Source organism: Neolamprologus multifasciatus, chromosome 11 (genome assembly GCF_963576455.1).
Source record: "Neolamprologus multifasciatus chromosome 11, fNeoMul1.2, whole genome shotgun sequence".
Taxonomy (NCBI): domain Eukaryota; kingdom Metazoa; phylum Chordata; class Actinopteri; order Cichliformes; family Cichlidae; genus Neolamprologus; species Neolamprologus multifasciatus.
Window position 1 is genome coordinate 34871785 of NC_140449.1, and position 11904 is coordinate 34883688.

An 11904-nucleotide genomic window follows, 5' to 3' on the forward strand; every position below is an offset into this window, starting at 1 on the left:
TCTGTCCTCCACGTTTCATTCATGTGTTCCCTGCTGTCATCGTCATGTACCATCGTCTTCTTTCCTTTATGTCCAGGTTGGTGTTCTTGTTCATGCTCAGTAGTTTAGTTGTCCCAGTATAGTTTAGTTCTCCGTTTTGCCGTTTGCCTATCTATACTCCGTGTTCATTAAATCACCTTCACACCTGCCTGCGTTTGGATCCTCCTTTACCTTTTCCACACGGCTCTTCTCACTCGCCGTGACAGGAATTCTGTTTAAATGTGGAAAACAGGCAGTGCTGAACATTTACAAAGAAAAAGATTTTGGACCCAAAAATATTTAAATGAGCATTTCTGAATATCAATAAAACATCTGCATATTTACCAAAAAACCCCAAACCAACTGCATGAATACAGGTGTGGATGTGTGTTGTAGGCAGTGTTCCAGTTGAACCTGTTCTCATTTTGGACAGATGTTGAGTTTGTGAGCTCCTCTCAACTTAACGTCTGCAACATTCCCTGAAGAAGCTGATTGGAGCATCACTGGATGTTCTGCCGTGCAGAGAAATAAAAGTGCAAACCTTTGAGCTACAGACGAAGCAGCTATTCGACTCTCATCATGGCAAAGCTTCTCTGAGTGGACTGTAGTTCCCGTTTACAGCCAAAAGGGGGCACTGCTGCACCTCACAGACCACAATGTGATTCGTCTTGATGCATCTCAATCATCCAGGTAAGTAAATCTCCAAAAGTTGATTGTGTTCATCTGGACGTAGAGTTTTGTGGGAGAAACGTTTCGTCATCATCAGGTGACGTCTTCAGTCTCAGCTGCAGGTTTCAATCTTATAAACACATTTGCATAATGACTGAAACCAGCCCACTGAAGGAACAAAGGGCTGGGAGGTCAATGGTACTCATGGCTATTGATCAGTGGTCTTTGATCAATGGTCATGAGAATTTGCATAATTATGATTAGGGAACTGACCCCCCAGCCCATTGTTCCTTCACTGGGCTGGTTTCCTTCTTCTTTATCCATCCTGCTTCGTCTTTGTGTTGGTGCCACTGTCTCCAACCTTACATCCCAGCAGCTCTCACTAACATCTTCTAAACCTTCACGTTCTGATTTTTGTCTCTTAGTAATTTTACACCACCTCTGCTGTTTGATCATTAACCTCAGACAAAAACAAATAAAAATATTTTATTACACAAGCAGAACTTAAACATCCAAATAATACAAAACTGCAGAGATGCTCAGATAAAAAACAAAAAACAAAACCTGCTGCAAGAATCCATATAAACAAACAGGAAGTGCTGCGGGCAGGTAGTTGATGATCGATCATTAGTGAGGTCATCGATGACCATCAGGAAGCGTCCCGCTGTCTGGTCCTGTGAGCCCTCAGCAGTCTGGAATGAAAACAGAACATGTTCATTATGTTTGACCTAAAGAGAAAAACCATTCAACCTGTGGAGTCACGCGTACGGCCCATGGGGCCGGGGGCCAGGTGGCCCACAGGTTTCTTACATGCTACGAGGATTGTTGTAACTTCTGGCTCTTTTTATTACCATGCATCCACATGTTCAAACCACTAAAGGTTATTTAAAAGGGCAGAGGGAGATGCACGATGCTTTAAAGGAAAGACTCCTCACAGCAGTTTTACAGGAAGTTTGTTTTGGTATCAAAACCATCAAACCCCTAGATGAATACCGAACCAATAATAAATGAAACAAGAAAACATAATTAATATAAGAAAATAATATTGAGTAATACATTAAAAAGATGAAATATTAAGTGTTCTGCCATCATTGTGATGAGTCTCTGTTCTCACCTGGTGGCAGGTGGTTCTTTCCTCCGGCAATCAGTTCCAAAGATGAAGGACGGCCAATCCTAGTGAGAGGACCAGAATCGACTGACCAGTCCTCGAGACCTGAGAGAGGTCACACAGAGGTCACACAGAGGTCACATATTTATATTTGAAGTTTGTGACACAGACACATTTTTAAAATATTTATTCTTTTGTTATTTGTTGTATTTTCATTCTTTTAAATTTTCATTCTCTGTAATGTGAAGCACTTTGTGATTTGTGAAAAGAGCTATATAAAATTTTTTTTACTTACTTACTTTTTTTAAAACTTTTATTTAACCAGGAAGATCCCATTGAGATTAAAAACCTCTTTTTCAAGGGAGATCTGGCCAAGATAGGCAGCAGCAAGTGTCTCACAGTTATAGAAATTACTCAACTAAACACAGGCAGCAACAACACACATGCAAAAATAAATGGAAAATAAAATAATAAAATAAAAATCAAACAAAAATTTAAAAATTCAGTTAAAATGACAATCTATCTAATTGAAACAGTTGCATGTTGTTTACTTTATGAAATGAATTCAGCCTTTTCTGCAACGACAGTATCGACTGTAAAGTGCATGTATTTAAAATATTAACTGTAAAAAACAATCTTTTAAAACGTTAAACTTTGCTGACTCATTGCTGACCCCTCGTGGTGAAGCGTGAAGAGAATTGCAGGTAGCTAGTCTAAGGAGCTTGCAAAGAAAAGCGTCTGGACTTCTTTAAGTTACTTGAAGACGTTTCACCTTCATCCGAGAAGCTTCTTCAGTTCTAAGGTCAAATGGTGGAGAGTCCCAGATATAAACCCAGTGGGAGTTTCCCCCCACAGAGGGACAAAAGGACCCCCTGATGATCCTCTAATCGCCTGAGCCAAGGTGTGAAACTGGGTGTGGGTCACAATCAGCCAGAGTTTCAGGTGAGCTCATTGTGAAACCTGGTCCCACCCTATCATGTGATTTCCTGAGGTCAGATGGCCCAGGATGTGAGTGGGCGTTAAGGTGTCTGGGAAGGATCTCAAAACTGGATTATAGATGGCAGACAGTTGGTGTCGTAAACCACCGCCTCTGTTCAAAGATGGTCGCTCACAGTGGACATAGATGCTTCTTTCACTCCTCTTTCAAACCATCTGTCCTCTCTGTCCAAAATGTGAACATTGGACAGAGAGGACAGATCGAACCAGCTGTTTAAAACAGGGGTGTCCAACTCCAGGCCTCGAGGGCCGGGGTCCTGCAGGTTTTAGATACTTTAAAAAGTAGATATTGTTCTAATTTCCATCTTTTTATTCTTGGCCAGATTCACTGTTCACAATAATCCTTATTATTCTTTTGCAGCTCAGTTCATCCTCTCATAAACAAAAGATTTAAACTACTCTTAGTGTGGCTTCTGTGCTTGACATGACCATACAACGAGACCTGTGTGAAACTGAGTGTTTCTGAAGCCTGAGACTCACAGTGATTGTACGTTTCAGGTTATGTTTCATTGTGAACATTGATTTAAATTAAATACTATGATTCTGTCTTTTCCCAAAACACGTGAACACCAAGGAAGGAACAAATAAAAATGTGATTTCTCATCGTATTCCTGGGATTATACACTTTATTTTCGGAAACCTCATTTGAGATGGTCGTGGCAGTGGAGACTTCATTGTCCTCTGTGCTGTTTGTGGTGGTTTGAGCCATGGTCACTAAGAACACAGGAAGCACAGATAGTGCTGTCAGTACCGCAAAGTGCTACTTCTGTTGCTAACAGTTGCTATGCTGTGTGGCTCCTGCGCTGTTACCGTAGTAGTAGTCAAAGGTGGTGTCGTAGTCATAGTCGTCATCGTAGTCAGGCGTTGTTGTTGGCGTGTAGTTATCATCTTGAGAATTTCCTGTGGAGGGAAATGAAGAAGAAACAACAACGTGTTGAAAGATGGATTTAAGGGAAAGAGTCTTTTTTTTCAGTGTATAAAACGTAGCATCAAATAAGTGAAATGTTAGCATAAAACGCCTGGTCCGGATGAGCTGCTGAAGTGTCAGACAGGCTGGTCTCAGTATTTCAGACAATGACACGAGTCCCAATTCATGTCTCGCCATGCTTCCTGTTTTATTTTGAAAGTCTCTTGTTGTTTGTCTCTTGTTCAGTGTCTTTAGTTTTGCTTCCGTGTGGTGTCATGTTCATTGGTGTCAGCTGTGTTTCCCAGGTGTTTCCACTTCCCTCATTCTCTCCATTTAAGTCCTCAGTCTCTTATTTCACGCTAAAGTTTGCGTGTACTTGTTTAGTTTCATGTTCTAGTTTTCATGCTTGGTTATGCCCCTGCCCGCCCTGCCTTGTTTTGACTAATAAACTGCTCACTTTTTGTTATACTTAGTTTCTTCTCTTCTGCGTCTGCTTATGAGTCTGCTTCACAGACACACCGTGGCAGGAAGCATGGATTTATCCTGCTTTGTGTCAGCGGTTCAGGCTGGAGATGCTGAGGGTGTAATCACGTGTTGGATGTGATGAAGCTTTTCTCTGCTGCAGACACACATCCTCATTTTATTATGAAAAGAAAATCTAAGTGACTGATATCGGGGACTTCAAAACTCCTGTATAAAAGAAAAAAACCGAGGTTTACCAAAACCCCCTCTCTCATTTTTTCTCTTTGTTTTGTTATCTAATATCTACATTTAGGTGGATGTGAGTGCCGACAGTCCTGCTCATATACCAATGAGACGGTGACTAAAAATCACTTGAGAGTTAATGATTTGCAGCTGGATTGCACTCAGATTACACGCTCGGGGTTAGACTCGGGGGACTTGGCGGTAATGTGATCACCTTCCTGTGGTTGTGTTTTTAGACCTCGTTTACCAGAACAATCGGCCACTTCTGGTTTAACCGTCTGTTACGCACATTTTTAAAGACCTGATCATGAAAGAAACGATCATCAACAGAGCAAATATTATATTCCCTTCATGTTCACTTCTCTGTGTTCACAATACAAGACCGAAACATTAAGAACTACAATTGAGCCTTTTTCTTTAACCTTATGGGAATTACAGACATTTCCATTTATATTTAGTCTCTAAACTAAGAATTTTGTCCAGAATTTATTTTTATAATATTTTGTAATAGATATAAAATTCTAGGATGTATTAGGAAGAACCGTCATCTTGTTATTTAGGTTTGGACGATGGCTTTAAGGGAAACAGTTTCCCTCCAGTAAACTGCTTTTACCAAAGATTGACACATTCAGGAGGAAAGCTGGAGAATAAAATGGTTCCAGTTAAAGAGCAAAGCAGCGACAGATACTGAAATGACAAACTGAAGAACTGCAAGAATAAATAGTTTATAAAGTTATGGAATGAATAAATCTGAGAAAAAAACCTGCTTTCTAGTTTTCATGGTAATATTTTGAATATCAACAACAGTTGGTGCAAAATGTTATCCAGGAAAAAACAGAAAAACACTTTTATTGTAGGACAATTAATGAATCCAGTTGACACCATGAGTGCAACAGCAGAGACTCTGAGAGTGAAAGTGTTCAAAACATTTCCTCATCAGGCTGTGAAAATGTGCCGCAGCACGCTGGATGAACGGGCGCTTCGTCTCATTCTGACAGTTTGGCTCAGAGACTCGCCTCCCTCGGTGAACTTGCATGTTTAGATAAGAATGAGGACTCAAACGCTCCTCCTCCACGGCCGTTACAATACGGACTGAGACGTGTCGGGACCCGCAGAGTGAACTCAGGAACTCAAAAGAGCATTTACGGTCAGCTTAATGAAGTCAAAGCTCACTCCGTTAATGTTCTTTTAGGAATCCTGAGAGGGTTGGCCTTTAAATACTTAAATGTTTTAATTATTTCTGTAAAAAGGTCACGTATTTGGGGGTGGGGGGGGCGAAAACTTGAAAAACTTGAAGCAGGACTTCAAATTGACTGATTCTTGTCTACTTGCATCCACAACTTTTGCAGATTGTTGAATCTGTCAGCAGGTGATATATCTCCCATCCTCACCAGCTCGCAGGTCCCAGCAGGTTGGGAAACTCTTGCTAACTGCGCGTGTTTAACACAGTTGTGGAAGTGCAGATCTGCACGTCCACATGTTTTAAAGTCAAAATTATAAAACTGGTCTGTGCGTTACTTCTGGTGTTCAGCTCCTCATCAGTCTATTTGACTCACTTTTAGTTTATTCACCAAATCTTGCTTAGGGTCACAAAAACATGAAGGCTTAGCGTTAGCTACACGCTGAGGTGGCAGAGTGTTGGTGCAACGGGTGGAGAGTCTGGACCTGATCTTCTCAGACACCCTGGGGGGGTTTGGAGTTTGTGTGACCCTGCAGGCTGTGCGGGAGATTACAGAATTACCACCATGAAATGTTGTAACAAAGCAAACGTGTTGGTAACTGTTTCTGTGCTTTTTGATGCTTTGATCTTTTTGATCTCAGCTCTTTTTTTATGTCATAAGCAACTAAAGTTACTGGTTGTGACAGCGTGCTGGTTCGTGATAATGAAATGTCTCATCTGTTCGTATTTTGGACATGAAGACTCATGTTACACACATTTTGATCTTTGTGTTTTGATGGTATCGTTGACAGACTGTGAAAGCAGAGACTTTCTGTCTGATCTCATCCAGGAGACAAAGTTTCACAATTCAGCTTGAAAAAATTCACTGGAGGGCAAAAATGAATCAACCTGCAGCTCGCTTACAGCTGGATGTACTCCGACTAACTCCCTTCATTATCTGAAAACACTAAACTAATGGAGACATCGAAAAGGTTCAGATGAAACCCAGATAAAGCTTTTTCCATCTTTACCCTCAAGGCTAAGCTAAGTTAATCATATCCTGGATCCATTCATTAGTTTTAACTTTTAGCTAATTTTTTTCTTTTACTTGTTTGTCTTAGACACAGTATACTAGTCAGATACTTACATGTGGAGATATAACATGTTTAAGACAAGGTATGGCCTCCTCCAGATGTACTGCAGGCAGTCACCCTCCTGCACGTGGACAGCATGGTTTGCTTTCGAGGAATCGCTCTCCATTTCTGGATGAGTGCAGCCTATAGGTGTGTGATGGTAATGGACTGTGGCTGAATCTCATATCGCATCAACCCAGTGAGTCTCAGGCATGTTTAATAGGAGATGTATCAGGTTTAAATACTGACCATTGGAGTGTGTGAGTGTATGCTCCTGATCCAGAAAGGCCTGTGTTGCTGTGGCAGTGTGCTGATTATAGATGGTAAATGGCCTGTATTTATATAGCGCCTTACTAGTCCCTAAGGACCCCAGAGCGCTTTACATATCCAGTCATCCACACATTCACACACTGGTGATGGCTACATTGTAGCCATTGTAGCTGTGGCTATATACCGACGCCCACAGCTACAATGGCTACAATGTAGCCACAGCCACAATGTAGCCACAATGTAGCCACCCTGGGGCGCACTGACAGAGGCGAGGCTGCCGGACACTGGCGCCACCGGGCCCTCTGACCACCACCAGTAGGCAACGGCTGAAGTGTCTTGCCCAAGGACACAACGACCGAGACTGTCCAAGCCGGGGCTCGAACCTTCCGATTACAAGGCGAACTCCTAACTCTTGAGCCACGATCGCCCACGCCGACCAAAGCATGGTGGCACTCATCATGACTGTTGTCTATAATGTGAACCAATGCTACAAAGTCCACAGTGGAGTGTTAGGAAACAAATTACCAGTCACGCCATTGACTAACATCAATAAACACTGCTATGCAGATGATACTCGACGGCCTCACTGATGTAGATACTGTACTGTATGTATTCAAATGTCCTCCACCTCAGTTCCAGTGAACTGGAGGTTCTTGTGTTTGACCTTGATAGCTTCTCTAACAAAGTCCGTCGGTACATCGCCCTCCTCGGCAGTAACAACGTTCTCAATTATCCAGGTAAGGAAATCTCCAAAATTTGATTCTGTTCATCTGGACGTCACTTGAATGAGTGACAGATGGTTCTCCCACTGAAATCGCGACATCCAGATGAACAGAATCAACATTTGGAGACCTGCTAAGAACCCCGTTATCATCTTTGGTAACAGACGCTTATTTAAAGAACAAAAAGGAAGAATTACATCTGAATTTTGCATCTTACATCTCAAACTCATCCAGTCTTTTTGCCTTCACCTCAGAAAAATTGCAAAAATCAAACCTGGAACTTACTGTTAGTGTTCCTGTGACTCATCCTCCACAGCTGGTCTCTAATTGGTGCAGAACCCAGCAGCCCGGCTGCTAACTAAAACTAGCCAGTGCTCACGTATTTATCTTATTCTTGCATCCCTTCACTGGTTTGCGGTGAAACACATACAGTTACTGACAGGCGCCTGCTTCTGTCACTGCAGATGGCCCCTTCAGTCGTATAACCAGGGTCTCCTAACTTCAGTTCAATTCAGTTTTATTTATATAGCGCCAAATCACAACAAAAGTTGCCTCAGGGCACTTTATATTGTACAGTAGTACTGTCCCTCTCTCTGATTTAAAAGCAGAATGTGGGATGTTGGAATCAATGTTGTTTGATTGATTGTATATCTATTTATGTGTCTCTGTGTTCAAATATCTATACTTGAATTTAATGTTCAGCTTCTTCTTAATATTATTAAACTGGGTTGTTTGGTTCCGGGCCACGAGAGAAATTTATGGTTTTCAGGGTTTTTATTGTTAGCTCGGTTTCCCTGGGTCTTTTCCCATGTTGTAGTTGTGTGTCTTATTTTGAAAGGTTGGAGACCGCTGATCTAAGAGATCAAAAAATGTGCTAAGAAATTTATTTAAAACAAAGATTGAAAACATATTTTAAAAGATTTTGCTTAGTGCACATTAGGGATGGGTACCGGTATCCGGTGCCATCATGGCACCGGTTCTGACATAAACGGTAGTAACCAGACCGAAAAGCAGCGCACATTTCGGTGCTTTATTTCGGTGCTTTTTTTTCCTGAGCTGTGATACACTTTCTTCTTCCTTACATTTCTATTGGCGGTTGGCAAACAACTGAAAGGTGCATTACCGCCACCAACTGGTATGGAATGATACACTTTAGATTCTAGCCAATCATTTTACGTTTCAAGGATTGTAGGCGGGTCCAGGTACGTACGTTCTTTTAGAGCAGAGCTACAGATTAAAAATGCCCAAGGCAAAGCGGTCAAAAGTCTGGCTGCACTTCACAGCAAAAGATGCAAACTCAGCAGCCTGCAACAAGTGCTTTAAGCTGATACTGTCAAAGGAGGTCACACTTTAAATCCAATGAACCTAGCCCTGCCAGTGTAGCAGAAATGATGATGGCAGCAGCAGCCGTTCTTCTCTGCGTGAGTAGCTTAATGTTGTTCGTGTGTAATTTACGTTGAGTAAGCTAACCGCGTTATTAAATTAATGCATGTAACGTGAACTAGCAAACACCATCATAGCTACATGCGGCTGTCTTCTTGTTTGATGGCAGATACTCCCTTCACCCTGGCCAAAAAGGCTAAAATGACCAAAGAAAAAGTGGAAAACAGCTAAACATGAGAGGTTTTTGGACAAAGTTTGTGTTTTTTCCATTGTTTAAGCACTGCTTCCAGCCCAGAGTGATACCATATATGCCCTATACCTGCAGAAAAGGCTAACATTGTTATCTTTTTACAAAAAAAACAGCTGAACATGAGAGGTTTTTGGACCAATTTTGTGTTTTCCATTCTTTAAGCACTGGTTTGAGCACCGTTTAAGCACCGGCACCGTTTCAAAAGTACCGGTTTGGCACCGGTATCGGATAAAACCTAAACGATACCCATCCCTAGTGCACATACAGAAGATTTCTCCGTACAGGTTTGGGAGACGGGCAGTTCATGTTTTCACAACTGACAGGAAGCTGCGTACTGTATGAGACGGAGCGGCGGATTGGTGCAGAGATAGAGTTCAACTTTCCATTTACAGATCAGTGTGTGCACGAACCCTCATGAGCTTTGGGAGGGACTGAAAAAATGAAGTCACACATGAGTGGCTAACATGAGAGAACATGCTTGGAGTGTACCACTTTCTAGCTAATCATTGGGACAGTTCAGTGTGTTTAAGTTGAGTCATATATCAGTCAACAGCAGTACCCACTGACAGTCACACCACGTGCATCAAAGCTGATATTCCACCTTCTCAAATTACTGCAACTACCCCTGTGTGGAAACCCCTTAGAGATGAGGTGAGGACCTGCAAAGGGAGGTTGGCGTGGAGAAGCAGCTTCTTTGAGTCCCAAGCAGTCATTTGAGATCAGGAAGCCTCCTGGGTGCTTTTTGCCCTGAATATTTTCTCACAGAAGATTTCAGTATAGAATCAGAACTCGCTGGACAGACTGCAGATCTCGTCTGGCCTGAGATGGGCTTTGGTTCCCCGGGGGAAACTAAAAATTCTTTGCTAGGAGGCAGGATGTCTGGGATAGTCTGCTGGCACTGTGCCTTTACTGTTTCTACATTTAATATAATTTTTCCCCTGGGTCATTACTGTTAGAGCTGCTGGTTCTGGGCCCAAGGTCAGTCCCTGAAGCTGAGACAATGCAAGTGGAAGAGAATCATCTGGATTCAGGGCTGAGCCATGCGTACGATTGGAATTCATGAAATATAATTTGGAAAGAAAAATAAAGGAAAGGCTCATTTTAGCTCTATGACTGCTGTCACGTCATGTGTGTTTAAGTGTGGAGCTTTTTGAGTTTATCCACAGGAGCCAGGCCAAAGGACCAGACGCTTATTTAGAGAACAAAAAGAAGAATTACAGCAGTTTCAGCTCTCTGGGCCTCACCGTCTAACCACTGGAGACTTTTAGAGGAGTGATCGGTCTGTTTAATGATGCAGCTAATAACGACCCTCAGGAGACATCTAACTTATGACAAGAAGACAAAATTATGCTGAGATTTATTTATTTATTTGTTTGAAAATCTACTTCATGAGAAAATAAAGATTTGTTCCATGAAGTGAATTTCTCATGTCTGATTATAATCTGAAAACAGACTAACTACTGTCAAAATGAGTGTAGCGGAAGAAAAGGTCCTAACACACTCTACTGATGACACCACCAATCAGAAAGCGCTTCTTTCATGGCTTCTTTGCCATGGCAACATGCGGCGCGTTGGACAAAATGTGTGCTGCAGACGTGAAATACACTTCCTATTGAAAAACATGAGTTACGTGCTGACTATCAACCCGAGGAGCAACACAGTAAAAGTCCCAACACGCTCGAGGGACCACACACTCAGCAACCGTCACTCCTCAGGCGAGGACGCGACCACGAAAGCAAACAGGTCTGATAAGAGCTTCATCACATAGCCCTGAACTCACCCACCCTCTTTTTTAACACCTTTTCAACATTCATATCATTTTATTTTTACGGAGCCCCACAGGGGACATGGGAGAAAAAAAATTAAGACGGACTTTTGCGAGATCTCGCAAAACAAACTCGGGATCTCGCAAAACTTTTGCAAGATCTCGCAAAAGTTTTAGCCGCATTCTTCGGACGCCGGCTCGAAGCCAACCGGGAGGTCGAGGCACGATGTGCCGGGAAAGCGGTGTTCCTCCCGGCTGTAGTAGGTCTCGACCTCCCGTTAGCTTCGAGCTAACGGGAGGCAAAACGTTTGCGAGATCCCGAGTTAGTTTTGCGAGATCTCGCAAAAGTCCGTCTTAATTTTTTTCTCTCCCATGACCCCTGTGGGGCTCCGTATATTTTTAATAATAAGACAAAGTTACATAAATAAAGTTACTTTTAATTCAAAAGTAATTTTTTAACTTTAATGTTTAATTCTTCAACAAAATGATGATAATAAAGTGTAAGGAGAGGTGATGTCATATCGGAGGGGTGTGGTTAGGGTTATGTACAGCCATAAAGCTGTCATCACTGCATTTCCTGGAAATTAACCCACAATATGGTGGCAGAGACACAACTTTACTCTTAATCTGAAGAATGTACCAAATCAACTAAAGTGGGCGGATCTTTGAAATGACCTGATTTTCCTTTATTATTAACTAAACGCTGATGTGATTATTTTGACCCAAGAGCTGATCTTTAATCTTTGACACCATCACAAATGCACACAGTGACAGGTAAGGACATGTAAGAGCTGCAGGAGGCTTTTTACAGCATGATAA

General features: G+C 42.1%; 1 protein-coding gene across 2 annotated transcripts in view; it reads right to left on the bottom strand.

Annotated features, from left to right (window-relative positions):
- Window positions 1-1159: 1159 nt before the first annotated feature.
- LOC146509149 (uncharacterized) overlaps window positions 1160-11904 on the bottom strand; it is an 11344-nt gene continuing 599 nt past the window's right edge. Inside the window, exons 2-5 of one of the 2 annotated variants that reach the window (XM_085178486.1) lie at window positions 3602-3691; window positions 3432-3505; window positions 1802-1900; window positions 1160-1379 (exon numbers count right to left, since the gene is read on the bottom strand). In XM_085178486.1, coding sequence (XP_085034612.1) covers window positions 1832-1900; window positions 3432-3505; window positions 3602-3691 — 233 coding nt within the window. In that variant the 3' untranslated portion in view covers window positions 1160-1379; window positions 1802-1831. Of the gene's footprint in view, window positions 1380-1801; window positions 1901-2270; window positions 3506-3601; window positions 3692-11904 lie in introns of those variants that run through there. The other variant, XM_085178485.1, reaches the window with a different exon arrangement.